Source organism: Sinohyriopsis cumingii, unplaced genomic scaffold (genome assembly GCF_028554795.1).
Source record: "Sinohyriopsis cumingii isolate HCF-2022 unplaced genomic scaffold, ASM2855479v2 utg000974l, whole genome shotgun sequence".
In the NCBI taxonomy this organism is placed as follows: Eukaryota; Metazoa; Mollusca; class Bivalvia; order Unionida; family Unionidae; genus Sinohyriopsis; species Sinohyriopsis cumingii.
This window is the reverse complement of record NW_028315950.1, coordinates 2,100,354-2,121,163: the sequence shown is the minus strand read 5'-3', so window position 1 is coordinate 2,121,163 and position 20,810 is coordinate 2,100,354. Positions and strand designations below refer to the sequence as shown.

General features: G+C 35.3%; 1 protein-coding gene across 1 annotated transcript in view; it reads right to left on the bottom strand.

The window, feature by feature from the left end:
- Positions 1-484: 484 nt before the first annotated feature.
- Positions 485-20,810, bottom strand: part of LOC149772917 (uncharacterized) — a 36,204-nt gene continuing 15,878 nt past the window's right edge. Inside the window, exon 6 of the mRNA XM_089947132.1 lies at positions 485-19,282. Coding sequence (XP_089803258.1) covers positions 18,033-19,282 — 1,250 coding nt within the window. The 3' untranslated portion in view covers positions 485-18,032. The remainder of the gene's footprint in view (positions 19,283-20,810) is intronic.

Sequence of the window (20,810 nt, the reverse complement as noted above, 5' to 3'; positions counted from 1 at the left end):
GGGAAAAACACCCAGGAAGAACGACCAATGCACAGGAAACTACTGGCAAACTTTCTCATAAATGCAAATCAAATGCATTCAGACAGGCGAGATGTCAGTGATCTGTAAAGTTGAGTAGCTTAGACCACTCGGCTACCTGGGTCATTAGACCACTGTGACTTGGGGCCTTAGACCACTCGGCTACCTGGGTCATTAGACCAATTTGCGACTTAGGGCCTTAGACCACTCGGCTACCTGGGTCATTAGACCGCTGTGACTTGGGGCCTTAGACCACTCGGCTACCTGGGTCATTAGACCACTTTGGGACCTTGGGTCTTAGATCACTTGGCTACCTGCATTGTTAGACCACTCTGTGACTTGGGGCTTTAGACCACTCGGCTACCTGGGTCATTAGACCACTTTGGGACCTGGGACTTTGATCGCTCAGCCACTTTGGAAACCTGCAAGGATTTATATTAGTGATGGAAAGAAAACCAATACTCACTGAAATTGCATGTACACCGTCACATTTATTTTAAATCAGCATGATGATATACCTTCATTAACACGTTTCATTGGGTTTATGTGACACAAAACAGCAAGAATCATGACAGGTTCTTGCAGGTACCTTATTACCACATTTTTTTGTTTCTGAATGTGAAACTTTGATTCATTCATTCCTTGTCTCTAACTCATCATCACAAAAAAATATGTCAAGTCAATTTAGCAGAAATATACATGGGGACAGAAAATACTTCTTGTAAATAGTTTCATGAATTCTTCACAAAGATACAAGTAACTTTTTGCTACAGTCAATATAATTTAAAAAATGAATGGAATGATAGAAGTTTACAACAAAAAAAAAATAATAGCACAAGTTGGTTATTGTTAAATATTTGTAACATAATTTATCCTGAATAAAACAACAATCACATACTTGGAATGTTATTAAAGCAAAACTATACACAATATACAGCATTTGTACACAAGGATCCTTGTTTGTAAACATCAAATTATATGCGAGTATCATTGTCTATAAACATCAAACTGTAAACATCAAATTGTATGCAAGTACCATTGTCTGTAAACATCAAATTGTATGTAAGTATCATTGTCTATAAACATCAAATTGTATGCAAGTATTATTATCTGTAAACATCAAACTGTATGCAAGGATCATTGTCTGTAAACATCAAATTGTATGCAAGTATCATCGTCTATAAACATCAAATTGTATGCAAGGATCATTGTCTGTAAACACCAAATTGTATGCAAGTATAATTGTCTGTAAATATCAAATTGTATGCAAGGATCATTGTCTGTAAACACCAAATTGTATGCAAGTATAATTGTCTGTAAACATCAAACTGTATGCAAGGATCCATGTCTGCAAACATCAAATGGTATGCAAGGATCCTTGTTTGCAAACATAAAATTGTATGCAAGGATCCTTGTTTGCAAACATAAAATGGTATGCAAGGATCCTTGTTTGCAAACATAAAATTGTATGCAAGGATCCTTGTTTGCAAACATAAAATTGTATGCAAGGATCCTTGTTTGCAAACAAGTTATATGCAAGGATCCTTGTCTGCAAACATCAAGTTATATGCAAGGATCCTTGTCGACAAACATCAAGTTGAAAAGTAAGATATTTTAAGATAATGTCAGCCACATTTTGTCTGCTTGAAATTTACAGGAATATTTGCAAGCAGAAAAATTGTGCATGCAATTTTCACATTTACTATTATTTGAAGAACCTTTCTGCAAACACCATTAATTGATATTAATAATCAGGATTGTCTCCCCATACCAAATTGGGCCTTGTTAATCCATTATTATAAGTGTCCGATGATGGCATTTAAAAAAAAAAAAGTCCTTGAAATGCAAATAAATGTGAACTTAATTTTAATAAATGTGAATTTAAAAACGAATAAATGTGATGACTAAAGTGAAAGTCTGTAACAAGCAAAGCCAGAGGAATGTTTGGGCAATAAAATTTCAACAATGTCATCTGTTATTTAGTTGTAATTACAGATACAACAAAATGATAGAAACTTTCTGGAGAACTGAGAATAAAGCAACACAGAGGAATATGAATATCTCTGATTAACCAAATAACAACAGTACTGTAGGCATTATAAATATCATTCAATTACAGTAAAAATATATGTACATATTCAAATTTACAATTTTTCACAAGAATTCTTAAATTTTTAAATTATTTCCAAACTTAACAAAATATCATGAACAAATAAAAATGTCTGGAATAACTAATTGTATAAATGAGTGAAAAAAATAGAATGAAAAAAAAAAATATACTGTAGTACAAACATTGAAAACAGTTTTCTCTACAATAACATTGTATGTGACTTTTTCTGTCTTAAAATTGGCAAACAATAAAAAGCCACTTCAAGAAAGAAGAAAGTTATTCTAGAACTATTCTGGTCCTTTTATTATTGTTCACTAGGCTCAAAATGTGCATCTTAAAGTACATGTGTTATATATATTGCAGTCCATTAATGCAGTTAGTTTTAAGTATCCATAATTACAAAGGAAATAAAACATTTCCACTGCATCACCGACATGTTTCCATAATACATACATAGACTAGCATAATAAGTTCACAAGTCTTGATGCACAAATTCCTTCCAAAAACTTTAATCAAATTCAGGTAAGCAGTTTTGGAAAATGTTATTTTTAGTAATGGCAGTTATACTTCAAGGTGGCTCTGAAAGAAATTTAAAACATTCTATGGCCTTGATTTTGGAAGAATTTAAAACACTCTAAGGCCCTGATTTTGGACAAATTTAAAACATTCTAAGGCCTTAGACAAATCTGGCTTAAAGCAGTGCTTTCAGGTACTGCAAAGAAGCTGAGAACATCAAATACTGGTTGACTATGAAAGATGTGTGACCAACTCGAGGTTATCCAGTCCAGTTTCTGACCAAATGGTGGTGATAGATGATCTCCAGGTGATGCCAAGATTCAACAAATTGGCTGCCTGAAGCCCTGGGACTACCAGAATTCTGCATCTGGGCTACCATACAATGTTCTACCTGGGCTACTGCATATTAAATCTGGCTAAACCCAAAGGGTTACTACATGCTGTCATTCTAAGGATTGTCAAATCAAATAGTTTACCAAGGAAAATAATTTTTTATGAATTGAATAAGAAACAAAAACAGAAGTTACAATTTCAGTTTCTCATGACCTTTTCGTCCATTTGGGGCAACTTGTTTAAATTGGGTTATCAGGTCCTTTTGTAGTAGCCTCCTGCATTACATTTGCCATCTGATTTTTAAATGTGTCAGCTTTGTTTGGTTTGGCGTTTCACAGCACAGCAACTCAAGTAGGCTATTTTGAGCAGAGGAAGTTGATGTAAATTGCCTTGGTCTGATTCAATTGTGGAATACGAATCCTATCAATCAGTTACAGGTCCTGCGTGTTACCTACTTAGCCACTTGTAGCTCATTGCATCAACAGCTGACTCTTATGACATGCAGGAATGCATCAATCTAATCATACATCCATGAACCTGCATGACAAAAATTTGTGTGTATGATTTGGATTTTTAACATAGCTTTAAGAATTTTTCAGTCATATCACTACGATGTCTGCAGTGTGACATTTTATAGTGATATCTAGCACTGGGGCATCATACGGCAGACATGCAGCATAATGTCCCACCTAGCCACATTATCCTGACACTAACCTCTTAATGCTGAGTGCCAAGCGAGGCACCTGTTAGTACCATTTTTGTAAGTCTTTGGTATGACTTGGCTGGGGATTGATCCCATGACCTCCTGCATCTAAGGCAGATGCTCTAACCACTTGGCCACCGGAACGGCTGAGAAAATTTGCGTAGTAATGCAAATATACATCTTATTACCATGAAGTAAAAGAAATTAAAGTTAATCATTGCTGGACAGAGTATACAAAAATTCTTATCAAGTAATGTCACAGCCAAAAGAAAATACTGAGTAATTAATATTACATCGTGTAGAGAAAAAGATCAGCTAGAAAATGTGAATAAGAATAACTTGTGGATGAGTGGTCATTACTCATTAAATGAATCAACACGAATACTGTCATTTCTTGTTAGCTTTAAAATTTTCATTAATCATTAAATGAAACAACACGAATACTGTCATTTCTTGTTAGCTTTAAAATTTTCATTAATCATTAAATGAAACAACACAAATACTGTCATTTCTTGTTAGCTTTGAAATTTAAACCAAACTACTGAATTATTCACTTACAATTTTCAAACTATTCTCTTGAATGAGCACAACGGTAACATTTATATTTTTTAAATACTGATTTTGTCAGCAGAAAATGCAAAATAGTGCAGTAAATGGACTATGAACAATCCGAACCCAACACCATTTGTTTACAAAAAAACACAACATCATTGGTGAGGTAATGAAAATGAAACATTGTGACACATGCATATTAACCTAATTTATATAATGACATGAAAATATTAATATAATTGACATAATGATATGGGCATAATTAATTAATTTTAATTACCATAATTATGTCAATGGTTGTCACAAACTTATTCCCAAAGACACCAGTTAATACTGAAAGCTGACAAGTGAGTAAACCTTACCATACATATAAAGTCTCAACCATTAAAAAGAAAAACATACACGGTTTCCCGGATACATGTAAAGCCGGAGTCTGAGTAACCAAAGGACTTTATAAAAAAGAAATGGACAATCTTTAATTTGCTAAAAGGCAACAAAAAATGCATTTTCTGTGTATAAAGGCTTTTTCCCCCATGAAATGGACTTAACATCATATACAAAAGACTCCAATCAATAACAGCATGTAAATGCACAAAGAATTTAAACTTTTACACTTGAGGCATTCCAGAAACAGTCAAACCAGTCATTTACAATTTTTATATTCAGATAAATCTGTACAACCCCATATATATATGGGACTTGAGATGTCGGTCTTTTCAATGGAATACTGAACTTGTGAAATTTAATGTCAAGCCAGTAAAAGCATTAAAGGATGTTTATGGTATGTTAAAAACTTATAAAATGAATTTAAATATTTAATCCACAGCTGGAAATATTATGTCCATCAAGTAAAATACTAAATTAATTTTATCTATTAGCTTTGGACAATGACCTCACTGGTCAAGTTTTCTTAAAGTGTTTTGAATTCAAAGCCTGGACTCAAAACCCAAGAATATTACTGGATGTTGCAGCACATCTAAATCTCTGATGTAGATCCAAGAAAGCGTTTAAAGTTTTATCGTTCTAAATTAAAGTTATTTGTAAGTTACATACAGTAAGAATGTGTGAAACATGAGCCCAGTTTGATTTTTGTCTAAAGAAAGTTTAAAAAATACAAGGCCTGATATTTATGTTCATCATGAATTAAAGCCTGTTATTTACATCCAAAATGAAAATAAGGCCTGATATTTGTTCAAAACAAATACAAGGCCTTATATATGTACTGATCACAAATATAAGGCCTCATATGTATATTCATCACAAACACATGGATGTCTGTACTGATCACAAACACATGGACTGTTATTTATGTTCATCATAAATACAAGGTCTGATATTTATGTTCATCAAAAAGCCAAGACCTGCTATTTTTTTTCATCAAGAATACAAGGCCTGCTATTTATTTCCATCAAGAATACAAGGCCTGCTTCTTATTTTCATCAAGAAACCAAGGCCTGCTTTTTATTTTCATCAAGAAACTACGGCCTGCTATTTATTTTCATCACAAATCCAAGGCCTATTTATTTTTATCAAGGCCTGACATCTGTATTCATCACCAACTGATTGCAGTTTGTCAGCACATCTTCCAACTTTACCACAAATGCCTGTCAACTGGGGGGTTAAAATATTTATGAAGTACAACTCTGCTTGTTCTTAATTAATTTTTAGAAACACTAAATTGGATTAAATACTGTTGCTATGCTAAATTCTATAGTATAGTGCTTTGAAAGAGTTTTTTAAAAATACACAACTACTTGAAAGGAAACCAGTGAATCTATTAATGGTGGAGGAAGAACCCAGGAAAACCCTGGAAAGAACCACCGACCCACAAGAAGCTACCCGCAAGCTTTCTCACATATCCACATTGGCCGAGCCCAAGACTCGAACCCACGCAGACAGAGGTGAGATGGCAGTGATCCGTGACGGACAGTGCGTTAGACCACTCGGCCACCCGATAATTAGGTATATTAATATCTCCTTCTACATCACAACTAATATATATATATATATATATATATATATATATATATATATATATATATATATATATATATATAGAGGGATATAAATAACGTCTACTATAGCAGGAAGCTCATCTCAAAAGCTAAAGACAGAAAATGTCAGAATTTAAAAAAAATTATAGCCACAGTACATAAAAAAATATTTTCTCTTTGAGTCACTGAAATCAGTATTCATGTAACTTCCATCAAGCATGTTGACTTTGTAAATTTTTTGGCAAGGGAAATAACTATACATTTCTAAGAATTCATATTGTGGAAATCAGGTGTTTGTAAAAGTGTAAGGAAGAATATTATGTCAAGTGATTAATATTAACAGTTTTATTGTCAAGTACGTGGCCCACAATGAAATTCCTCCAGGTATTCATTTTATTTGAAATTCCTCCAGGTATTCATTTTATTTTAATTTTTTCCCTTTCCTTTCCAACCTTCTATTTTGGAACTATGAACTACACACAAGTTAATTTTTACACAAGTGATACTGCTCACCTGTGTTTTGATCAAATTACCGTCTCATTTTGGATGAAAAGGTGGGACTTTCCAGCATGAAAAGCATGATTGTGTTCAATAAAGACAGCGTTCATTGGCCTTGGTCAAGCACTTGCAAAAAATTCAACTGAAGGGTGAATGTCAGCAGGTGCCAAAAGTTGTTGTAGGGTTTAACGCCATTTTTCAGCACATGATAGGCTATTCATGGCGGCCAGTATTAATGGTGGAGGAAGAACCCAGGAAATCCCTGGAAAGAACCAACAATCCTCGAGAAGCTACTGGCAAGCTTTCTCACATACCCACATTGTCCGAATCTGAGACTCCAACCCACGCAGACAGAGATGAGATGGCAGTGATCTTTAACGGAGAGCGCTTTAGACCACTCGGGGCCCCAGGTGTCAAAAGGAAAGTGTTGAAAGGAAGCTTGCCATACAAAAATGCATGCACATTTTGTTTCACACAGACAATCTTGCCAACTAAGACATAAAAGATATGCAGTTAAATCATCCAAAATGCCATATGATTGAGTTTAGAGTAATTTACTTTATACGAATCAAATACGCGTGTAATAAGCATTTGCTATGGCATGTAATGTTATCTAAAGATCAGCATAAAAAGAGAGGTTCAAGAAGGACCTGAAATAACTTATCTAACTAACATGTGCCTGTAAAGTCAAAGCCCAAGAGCAGTTAACATAAAAATTCTAGGTCAACAGAAATATTTCTGAGGAAATTTCTTCCAGTGCCATTTTATGACTTATATTATAAAAATAACATTTTCAAGGTTTATTTTTATTTTTTGTACATTTATCCATTTTGATGGCACAACAATAGCATGTCAATTAGTGAAAGGCCTCTATGCAAGCATGTTTTCTGTTGGTCAGCTGGTCATATTCAGTTAAGCTGTTTTTAAAATAAAGTTATGTTTCTCTACTTGTAGCAATGACAACCATTAGCATAATTTATGTGAAAGACATTCAAGCTAGGATGCTTTTTGTCAAATTTCATAAAATTCTGTTCTGTAGTTTTCTATTATTAGTTACTAAAATGTTTTTTGTGTAATGTCAACAGCAATAACTGAAGTCAAAATGTCAACATGTGTATAAAACTTAGCGCTCTTCATGCCAGGGTGCAATCTATCAAATTTGCTTCAATTTTTGATGGTGGTTTTTGAGAAGTCATACCAAGGATTTTCTATTTTTTGCAATGGTACAAAATCAAAAGTCCTTAATGTTGAAATGCTTTCAGTCAATTTGGTCAAATTCTATTCCATATTTAGCAAGCTGTATTGCATTAATATTATTTGCACATGGCTGAAAGCATCTAAGCCAGTAATCTTTCTGTAAATTTAGCCAAATTCTGTTCAGTCGTTTTTGAGATGTTGTTTAAAGGTTGTTCTGCTTGTAGTAATGCTAGCCATGCTTGATGGTGGGTTACGATCATTTGAACAAAACGGAAAGTCTTCATGTCATGCTACTTGTTGTCCAATGATCTATTTCAACTTTACTAACGGTGGACTGACCATGAGCGGCCGAGTGGTCCAAGGCACGTCTTCACAGATCACTAACATCTCACCTCTGTCTATGTGGGTTTGTGTCTTGGCTCAGCTAGTGTAGCACAGAAGAAAGCTTGTCCGCAGCTTCCTGTAGGTCGGAGGAAATTTTCAAGGGTTTTCTCCAGGTTCCAAACATACTGGCTGCAATGTGCAGCTTATTATGTAATGAAACATGGCATAGAACACATAGAAGCAAAACAAGCAAGCAATGGTGCCATATTTAAAACAGGATCATAACTGTCCATACCAAAATTGAATGCCCTCTATTCTGGACCATTTTGCATTAAATTTGGGCATTATCAGGTGAAAGCAGTCATTCAAAAAAACTTATATTTTTTTTAGCAATGACTGTCAAATTTACTGGCAGATCAACAACATCTGAATGAATTCAAGCTTTTCATGTCAGGAAGGTTTATGAAAAATGTTTTCTTCTGAATCAATTTTCAGAAGATATCCTTTAAAACTGTCTTAGTAATAGCAGCCATATATGATTGCAAACCAGAATCATTTTTTCATAACTGAAGCCTCTATTCCAGGATGATTTCAGTCAAATTGTGTTCAGTTGTTTTTGATAAGTCATTTTTATTATTTTCAAGTTTTAATAGTGGTAGACATATTTGATAGTGCATCTGCATCAAGTGTACAAAGGTGAAAGCATCTATACCCTGTATTTCTATTTTCGGTCAGATTTACTGTTGATCAGTTTTTAAGATGTTATTTGTAGATTGTTTTATTGTATTACCGGCAGCCGTATTCGATTGTGGATCAGCATCATTTGAATCATTCAGACAGTACTCCATGTCATAATGTCCTTCATTGAATAAATCAGACAGTATTCCAAACCAATATGTCCTTCATTGAATAAATCAGTGCTCCATGTCATGTCTTTCATTGAATAAATCAGACAGTACTCCATGCCATAATGTCCTTCATTGAATAAATCAGACAGTATTCCAAACCAATATGTCCTTCATTGAATAAATCAGTACTCCATGTCATGTCTTTCATTGAATAAATCAGACAGTACTCCATGCCATAATGTCCCTCATTGAATAAATCAGACAGTACTCCATGCCATAATGTCCTTCACTGAATAAATCAGACAGTATTCCAAACCAATATGTCCTTCATTGAATAAATCAGTACTCCATGTCATGTCTTTCATTGAATAAATCAGACAGTACTCCATGCCATAATGTCCTTCATTGAATAAATCAGACAGTACACCATGCCATAATGTCTTTCATTGTATAAATCACACAGTACTCCATGGCATAATGTCTTTCATTGAATAAATCAAACAGTACTCCACGCCATAATGTCTTTCTGTCAAATCTGTTTTCTTAAATTTTTAGCAACAATGGTCCTATTTAATGGCAGATTGGTGCCATTTGTATAAATCTAAAGGTCATCAAAATCAGGATGCTTTGAAAATTATAATATTTTACTGAGAAGCCATCGATATTTAAAGATTAATCAGTTTTAGCGATATCTGACGGTAGATCAACATCATCTGAAAAAAATCAGCAAGATCTTTGTGCATCCTTATCATGTACAAATTTAAAACATTTGTCACAAAGCTTACTGTCAAATTTTGCCAAATTCTACAGCGTGGGAGAGTAGGCATAAACTTGAAAGCCTCTATGCCTGGATCTTTTCTGTCAAATTTGATCCCATTCTTTCAAGCAGCTTTTTTTAGAACAAATTGTTTACAAATTTGCAGACCACATCAAGGAACTTCCCTATTAAATCTCAGAATAATAAAAAAATGTTAAAAAATTCTGATCTTCAAATCTTTTTAAGTCCAAATACACAATATCTCAAAAATTAGGTAAACACTTAAAAATCTTGGTATGGAATGTACATATATGATATAAATACAGTTCTTGTGTGAAAGTAAAGAAATTTTCAATTCACCTTATAAACATATGCTACGTTTCTTCTTTTCAATGTAAAGAAGTCTCCCTGACTGAAATAACCTGTGCTGATCAGCGTTACAATATACACTGTTGCTATGAAAGTACACTTTGCTCATTCCAAGTAAACTCTAATGCACAATGGGGTTAGAAAATGCAATGTGCTCCAAGAAATTATGTAACAATAAATATTATGAGAACAATATTACATTATCAACCTGTACCCATTATCTTCGCCCATGGCTGTATGCTGAAAAATGAATTACACCTTCCAAGCAAGCACAAAAGAACTATTGTAGAATTTTACTTAGGTCTATGAAGTACCTAAAATACTGTATAATTGAACATGACAATGACACATATATAAAGACATTAAAGCACAACCCACAGGGTCATAAAAAATAAGTTGCTGATGTTCATACACAATCTTTACAAATAAACTGAATACAATATTGGGTGAGTATCACTAAATTACTTGCAAACAGAAGTAGTAAAAGTGGTTCAGTAAAACCTGTTTTGAATGTCCACTGCTATTTAAAGACCACTTGTCATGACAGACCAAATATTCAATGAACAAACTAATGTCAGTATAGAGAGAAATGACTTCCAATAAGATAGCAGACATCTGACTTGAGGCCATGTTTCCTTAACAAAAGGTGGATCTCTCAAAATTAGGTAATACCTAAAGTAGTACATGTACTAAGTGTAGTAGGGGTCTAATGCAATACTAACCATAGTAGGGGTCTAATGCAACACTAACTGTAGTAGGGGTCTAATGCAAAACTAATTGTAGTAGGGGTCCAATGCAATACTAACTGTAGTAGGGGTCTAATGCAAAACTAACTGTAGTAGGGGTCCAATGCAATACTAACTGTAGTAGGGATCTAATGCAATACTAAGTGTAGTAGGGGTCTAATGCAATACTAACCGTAGTAGGGATCTAATGCAATACTAAGTATAGTAGGGGTCTAATGCAAGCTACAAAGACAAAGGGAACAAACTCCTACCGATTAAGTCCCCTTACCAACTCACATTGGCTAAACATCAACAGGAATTTACCAGTTTCACTTTTGTGTAGAGGTGTTGGAGGATTTAAAAGTAATGTGATCAGGTAAAAATTTTCTGAGAAACATAACGTACAAACTAGCCTAATCTCTTTATCAAATACTTTCCCAGCTCAGATTAAAGTTAAAAGACCAGATAATCGGAAGCGGAATGCACGAGCATCCACGGGAAGAATGGCTGCATCCCTTATATGAAGGATAAACTGCTCCCCTAAGATAAGGACAGTAAAAGCGAAGGTCATGTGACTCATGATGACAACAAAACAGACAAATTCAATGAAAGTGCTAAACCTGCACCCTGTGGGAGGTAGTGGTGATGTTTATTCAACTGGTTGTCATCTGGTCAGCGGCCAGTGGACCTATCATGTTCAATTGATGTCTGCAAAGCTAGATCATGTAAAGCTGACTGTACATGCAAGTCAACAGCATCTAATGTCTCATATCAAAACATGTACAAATGTGAGTATGCAGAAATCAATTTCATTGGGAATATTTTATCTCACAATTCCAAAATATAATGAGCATATTACCTACTTCAACCCACTTGCAAGGCCTTCTTTCCCAGCCTTCAATGGATTAAGAGATACCAGGCTTCATGGAGAGAGAATCAATTAAGAGATACCAGGCCCTATGAAGAGAGAATCAATTAAGAGATACCAGGCCCCATGGAGAGAGAATCAATTAAGCAATACCAGGCCCCATGGAGAGAGAATCAATTAAGCGATATCAGGCCCCATGGAGAGAGTATCAATTAAGAGATACCAGGCCCCATGGAAAGAGAATCAATTAAGAGATAGGCCCCATGGAGAGAGAATAAATTAAGAGATACCAGGCCCCATGGAGAGAGAATCAACTGTGTCTTGCATCAAGATTAGGTGGCCGATGACCACTCTTTCAATGCCAGCAACCTAATGTTAGCTATGAAGCCACGATGTGTCATTAGGACCATAGAACCATCCAACAATAGATATTGAATGGGTATGCAGCTTGCTCACCTTGCATGTCAAAGCAAGAGCTATCAGAAAAATGTTTTGCATGATTGCAGCTTGTTTAATAATCCATGTAATAAATGTCAGGGAGACACAAGTTTCATAAACCATGTTACATATGACATAAGAAACAAGTTTCATAATCCATGTTACATATGATATAAGACACAAATTTCATAATACATGTCACATGTCAGGGAGACACACAAGTTTCATAAACCATGTTACATATGACATAAATTTCATAATACATGTTACATGTCAGGGAGTCACAAGTTTCATAATCCATGTTACACATGTTGGGGATACAGACAAGTTTCATAATCCATGTTACACAAGTCAGAGAGGCATATGAGGTAGCGATTGGTCCAAACCTCCTAAGGTGGACAAAATGCTGGGTAGGTAGAGATCTGACTTGCTCTAAAAGGAACCCCTAACTGGCATAACTGGGAAAGATCCTACACTTGACCAATGATATGCATACAATGTTTTGTAAGGTTGCTGTCCAGGTACAACAGTCACTGATTATGAGGCCAACTGGAGAATAATGATGTTGTTCATAATCTTTGTGGATACCAACTGATTGATGTCATGAGAGAATGGGATAACATGAAGTTGGTATATTGTCCCTTGAATACCAGATTGAAGAAATTTGTTTGAAGCCAGATTGACAGGGGTCGGAAAATATGTGTCAATTAGGTCTACACTGATTGCGAATTCAATCCATTTCACAGAAACACTGACTACATGTGCCATTTTCATTTTGAAGCCTGGTGTGGCCAAAAGCATGAGTTGGTTGAAATCTATGACCAACCCAAGTTTCCATTACCTGTGGACATTATAAAAATACCAGTTTAGAAACAACATAAAACTGAGCTTGGCTTGTGAACTCTTTCTACTGTCCATATGTCATAGCAACAAACTAATTTCCTTCTGCAAAATGTCAACCATCTCCAGATTGGATGCATCCTGATAATGAAAGGGGTAGACAAAAGTGGAAGTGGTTGGAGAATTAAATCACTCTAAAGCAACTTGGATTTCCACTCACTTTGTTAAAAAAGATTGATCCTAATCTGCCAAAAAATGCAATAGTCTGGCATCAACGGGCAAGTTGTTGGCAAGTGGTCATTGTGGCAAGTCAGCAAAAATTGCTGGAAGACTTCAGTAAGGAGAATCTCATTTCCCATCCACTTTATTAAAAATTGGACTGCATGCTCTGATCTGAATGTACTATGCTAACAGACAAAAAGAGTACACACACTCACTGAAGGGTTTTTCCTCAATGTTTTTATGTCTGTCTTGAACTCACATATCAGCATGGTGGAGGCAGTTCCTTTGTGTATGGTATGGTATCTACCCAACTGATGTGCTATATGAATAACTGTGTGTGGAATATGGTAACTACTAAATGGATATGCTAAGAATAAATGTGTGGAATGGTATATATCCAATGGAATGAATAACTGGCCTGCTGGGTGTGGTATGTTTTATATCCAATGGATGTGAAAACTTCGTTTTTTGGAATCTACAAAATCGATGTGCTATGAATATGTATGTGTGTGGTATGGAATCTACCCAATTGATGTGCTATGAATATGTATGTGTGTGGTATGGAATCTACCCAATCAATGTGCTATGAATATGTATGTGTGTGGTATGAAATCTACCCAATCAATGTGCTATGAATATGTATGTGTGTGGTATGGAATCTACCCAATCGATGTGCTATGAATATGTATGTGTGTGGTATGGAATCTACCCAATTGATGTGCTATGAATATGTATGTGTGTGGTATGGTATCTACCCAATCGATTAGCTATGAATATGTATGTGTGTGGTATGGAATCTACCCAATTGATGTGCTATGAATATGTATGTGTGTGGTATGGTATCTACCCAATCGATTTGCTATGAATATGTATGTGTGTGGTATGGTATCTACCCAATCGATGTGCTATGAATATGTATGTGTGTGGTATGAAATCTACCCAATTGATGTGCTATGAATATGTATGTGTGTGGTATGGAATCTACCCAATTGATGTGCTATGAATATGTATGTGTGTGGTATGGTATCTACCCAATCGATTTGCTATAAATACATCTGTGTTATGTAGTATGAAAGCTATCCAATGGAATGAATAATGCTCGCTGGTTGCATTTGCAGCTGGGCAAATGATTCAGCTTGTCTTGCAGGTATGGATGTGAAAATGTACGAGATGGACAAATAAATGGTGGATTCAATGAATGGTTGCAGGGTCAGCTCAGATGCCCACTAGATGGTCAGCTTGGAGACCAGCTTTGCAGATGTGCATTGAAACCAATAAACTGACTCAATGAATCCCCTGATAACTTTACACGCCATGAAACAGCCAGCTGGCATGCTTCATACCTACAAAAGTGACAATTCTTTGGTCACTAGTAAAAAGGTACAGCAAGCCCCACTGGTTTGTACACAGCCTGAGTGGTTGCTACAGCATGGACGGATTAAAGCATGGATTATAAATGTCCAAAGAATACCAGATGTGCCTGGACTTACAGAACTGACTGAAAGCCATCTTAGGGATGCAGGGGGACATACACGCAAAAGGAGTGGACACTCTACTGTTATTTCCAATCCACTATCAAATGTGTGCTGTATGTAAGGACATAAATTCCCTTGAATCCATCAAATATATCGTCACTTCTTGGATCCGTCTTGCACATAGCATAGGGAATCATCATAGTTCAGCTGAAAATAACAATGACAACAAAAATATCAGAAAATAACAATCCAAACATGTTAACATGCAACATTAGCAACACTATTACTTAAGAGAAATATATGCACAAGTAGACAACCAAGAACAAGCACAAATGATACAGTACTGGAACAAAAGATCTGGATATTCAACTAGACAACCAAGAACAAGCACAAATGATACAGTACTGGAACAAAAGATCTGGATATTCAACTCCACAACTTAGAAAATATGTAAGCAAAGTTTTATACAAAAATAAAAAGTAATGACTGCAGCATGAAGCAAATAATATGACTAATAATATGACTTTCTAGACGGCTGGGTTGAAACAATTAAGATATATTTGGATTCCAGAAGCTAAGCAGTAAATGTCAATTGTACAAAATGAAAACATACACTTGAAAACATCTGGTTGATGGGTAGCCCATCAGTTTAGTAGTTGCTGACTTAATGCCGTTTCAGCCCATGATAGGCTGGCTATAAGTGGCACATCCAGTATATATGGTAGAGGCAGAACCCACAAAATCCCCAGGAAGACCCACGGGAAGCTAGTGGCAAGCATCTCACATTGGCCAAGCCTGAGACTTGAATCGTGCAGTCTGAGTTGTGATACAAGTGATCTGTAAGGCGAGTGCTTCTGACTACTCAGCCACCCTAGGTTCCCCTAGCAGCAGTAAAGGGGGATATCTGATAGGAACACACTGTAATTTACTAATGTTATTTTGATTAGGGAATGTGTTTGATTCATAAACACAAAAGTGAACAATATTGGCAATATCCACCATCTTGCTGAAGAATCACTCTCATTACAATGAGTACATTTTTCTGTTGTTTTAACAAATATGTGATGATTAGGCTCCTACCTTTTGCTTCTGAGAAGTTTTTATTTTTTTAAACTTAAATCAATGTAGCAAGTATAAATGAACATGACGAGTCAGAAACGTAAATCTGTACCTCATATCTTACACCAATGCAATCACATTTATGTGACCTACGAAATTTCCTAAATTTAAAACTTCTTTTCCAGGAATTATTTCTTTTACATTGCAGTGTCCTTATAGAGTAAAATCCTTAGGAAGGACACTGTCAAAGAGAGGGATACTAAGGGAACATGCACAAAATTTTGTTAATGGGAAATTGCCATTCAAAGTGGAAGATGAATAGTATATTATAAATATCAAGTTTACCATTTTACACACTTGTTTCATGAATTTGAAGCCAAACAATCTGTAGAAAATGTCACTGTAAAGAGAGCTATTTATCATAGGATATCTGAGCATTTTATATTTATCTCTCTTTACTGATGTAAACTACATGGTCATCCTCAAAAATGATATATTTAACAAATGGATTGTCTGAAATATTAGTAGTGTGGATGAAAAGCAATATAAGACTAAACCATACTATCGCAAAAATGACTGGCAACTAACAGCAAACTCCAATTGATCACACAATATCAAAAGCAATCAGGTGTGACCCTATTCCTAAGACTTGTCAGACCTGCCAACCCTGACGAGTCTGTCTCAGTAAGGCAAAATATCAATAACTGCTACTGTAAAGCTGGAAAACAATTTAAAGTTTGACGCATCAATGATAAACATTATGTTCAACTGAAAAGTTTGTAAAGTACACATAGACTTTATTTACCACTAGTACAGTTGCACAAACTCTAGTTGCAAACCCTATGCAGCTCAATGGATTGTTGCCATCTCTCAACTTGACATAATTCTTGGAAATTCTTTTCCATTTCACATGATGACGGCAATCATATCTCCTGCCACAAGGCATACTCAAATTGGCATGTGATGTCCAATAAAATGTAATTGTGTCCTTTCCAGCTTTTATTCACCAGAATTTGAATATTCGTTTGTATTCTTCTGTGTTGATTATTAACACTTTTCTAGAAGTTTATTTTCCCTTCCATTTTAAAATGCATCACTTTCTGGATGCCATTATAAAAAATATATAATCATCAGTTTGATTGTGCAGATGCTTTGCATGAATAGGTGCAGCTGGAAGCATCTGGGGTACTGCTGTAAAGTTAGTCTGGTCTCCTGACTAATTTTACTAATTCTAAGATGAAACCCTGATCCAAATAAAACAAAGATGAACCAATTATCCAGACTTTTCAGAAATGATCAGTCCGTATTTTAAGGGTAATTTTCGCAAGACTTACGGCAAAATCGTAAGAGTTGGCACATCTGACTTGTAAATCTACAGTTATGGTCTGCAATCGGTAATACTGTTTGTGTGATATGGGAATGACTGAACCCTTTGCATCAGACAGTAAAATCGATTATCAGAGACCATTGTTATTAAAGTCTACTTGTCATGAATGACTATTTTTAATGCATGGAACAGTACAGCTGTTTTATGAAATGTAATGATCTCCAATGACAGATGTATTGAGATACCACCCTTTTGGGAGAATGGGTGGTCTCTCAAAACAGCTTCATAGTATAAAATAACTTGTGATAAGAGGCCACCTGACTTAGAAGACCACTTATTTGTTGGTAGAATGGGTGGTCCATCAAGACTGCTTTCACTATATTTTGTCATGAACTATAATGAGGACCACTTATCTTGCGAGACCAATTTTCAATAGCAGAATGGGCGATAAATCAACATAAGTTTCAATGCATAATGTAAGGACCTCTAGTAGACCAACTGTTTGAGGCATGATCCTTTATACCTACAAAAATGTGGTCTCTCCAGACAGATCTGACCATATAATGGATAGACCATTTGCCTTGATAGACCACATTTTACTGGCAGAAAAGTTGTTGTCTCCAGTCCTTTTTCAAAGTGCATTAGTTGTTTGAAGCATTTTGACTGTAGTGATATGTTTTTATAGTTTTACAGAAAATTACATTTTTCTTGGTACTTAAATTTTCCATTGATTGAGCATGGTATCATTCTTTTACAGTCCATTCCATTTTCTTTGGTTATTTCAGTCTGTGGTTTGCATCATCCTTGAAATCCAAGAAAACATGGTACCCTCTGACTAAAACCATAATAATTCTATTCCTCAGGAAGTTTCTGGACCATCCATATCATTGCTGTTTTGGATCAAACTTCCATCTAGGCTTCCTGACTCTGAGGCATTCAAATCAGTGACACTCAATCCAGAGTGCTGGACCTTTAAGTGCTTGTTCAATTCATATTTTCTGACAAAATCTTTTCCGCATAGAACACAAATATGTGGCCTGCTTTGTGTGTGAATGCTCTGTATATGACGTTTCAAATGGTCTGACCGACTGAACCTTTTCCTGCAAATGTCACATTCATGTGGCTTTTCACCAGTGTGAATTGCCACATGACGCTTAAGATGAATATTTTTTGCAAATGCAATTCCACACGTTGAGCAAACGAAAGGTTTCTCACCAGTGTGTGTCCGGAGATGGATCCGAAGTACACAGTAAGTGTTGAATGATTTGTCACAATGTGTACAAGCAAAAGGACGTTCTCCAGAATGTGTCCTCATGTGGATCTGAAGATTGGATTTTGTTGAGTATTTTTTGCTACAAATATCACAACTGTGCTCCAGACTGTCAGAGTGTACTGTTCGGATATGTTTCATGACATTCTTTCTGCCTGAGAACAGTTTATCACAAATTGGGCATATATGCTTGCCATTACGAACCTCAATCTTCTGTATTGGATGGGAAGTTTCCTTATTAGGACCCAACAGACTTTCTTGATCAAAATGAGGACTGATGTCCACAATTCGATTTAGAGGACTTCCCTTTGGATCAACTTTTATCAAAATATCACCTCTGTTTGATGTTAAATTCTCAGATTTGTCATGACTGTAGTTCTGCAAATCCATTTCATCATGATTTAACAAGTCAGATAAACTATTAATATCATTACTATTACTCTTTGGACTATCCTTTTCTGTCCTAATTGATTTAAGAGAGATCAAACTCTGTTCTAATTTTGACTTTGGTCTAGCTTCTGCATGGGAACGAACATGTTCTTCATAATTGCTGTAACTGAGAAACACCTTACTGCAAAAAAGACACATATGTAGACTTGGTTTTTCATCTTCGTATTGGCTATGTGAGGATGAAAGGGAGTGATTGCTATTAGCATTTCTCTCAAAATTGTTGTCATTCATAGAATTAACTGAAAGAGCTTCTTGACACTGTGACCTTGATTTAATGCTGTTATGATTGTCACTATGGTTGTTGCCATGGTGTTCAGAACACGTTGCTCGCAGCTGAACGCTGACATCCTTGTAGCTGGAATGATTATTTGATTTCAAGTCAACAAAATCTGAAAAGAAAACATTTAAATAAAATATGTTAAGAGTCCAACATAACTGTCTATTTTTAGACCTTTTCCATATCTGTATAGTTACATTTTTAACTTGCAAAGCAGGATGCTGGAGATTTAGCTCATCTCTATTAAAACTTTCAATACTTGGAGTAACATGTCATTCCAGTTTAAAGTAGTGCTTCACCATACCTCAGGACAATAGTGACTATATAGTGCCAACTAAAGGTAGATTTTTTTAATAAAAATAAAATGTAATACTGAACTGCAAACACTTTAGGAAGATAAACTCTTCCAAATAAATGCAAAAATCAAGAGTAACAAATAAAATGTAAAACTTTAAAATGTTAACATTCTGTAAAATTAGTAAAAAAGTTGACAGATGTAAAATCCTTAAAAGATACGGTCCAATATTTTTTATATATAATCAACATTCCTTAAGAAATTATAGGATTTTCTACATGGTACTCTGTCAGATTCTTCATAAATTTGACATGGATGGTTTGTTTCACAGACATAAGTCAACACACTTGACATAAATGTTTCTCCTGTCTGTGGACACTGGTCAAACTGACCCTTCAGGCAGCACAAGTCAGGTACAGATGTACACTATGCGACTGGCACAATTCCACCAGATCTCAGCAATTTGTTCTATATGAGGGATGCCTCTGCCTTTAGTGGGTTCAATGTTCTCATATTTTTTGGTGCAGTTTTTATTCCACAAACAAAGTATTATGAACATGCATTTTACACAATATTTGAACTCAGTACATGAAATCTGGTTGACTGCAGGGAAGCTTTGGCTCCTTTATCTGCCCTTTCATTATCCATTTGTACAAAATTAACTTGGTAGCCAACAGTACAAAATGTTCTTCCTAGATTTTATAAGGGCATTGTGCTTCTTCAATATCTGGGACATTAACAGATTGGAAAATCTTACCTGAAATGCACAAATGCAGTCTTTCTACTCACCAGATTATTTTTTTAAAATAAGATTTTGAGTTAAGTAAAAATTTGTGATAAAAGGCAGGGCAACATAAATTCAGAACTTTAAAGCAAAAAACTGGAGCTGAGGGTATAAAAAAACCTCAATTGAAATGTGATACAACATACAAAATTTAGCTGGTAAATGAATCAAAGTTAAGATTACAAAAGTTCTCTGACTTTTAACTTCATTCCTGTTACAGCAATGGAACATTATATTTTTCAGGATTGAGCTAGAATTTTGTGCTCAAAGAAGCTTTGAAAATATGGCCTAAGACATCATAGTCCTGAATCTATCTGATTTTAAACTTGATCTACTAAAACAAAATTTGTCTTTTCTGTGTATCACATAAACAAAGGGCAATAATTTCTGCCCATTATATCTCATTGCCACCACTGGTGTCACTAGTTTTTAAGCTAATGAAGCACTCGCAACAGCAGGGTGGTTGGGAGGATTTTAAAGTAATGTGATTAGGTAAGTTTTCTAGGAGAAACATATTTAACTAAAAATCTGAATTTCATTCAAACATGTTCCTGATTACAT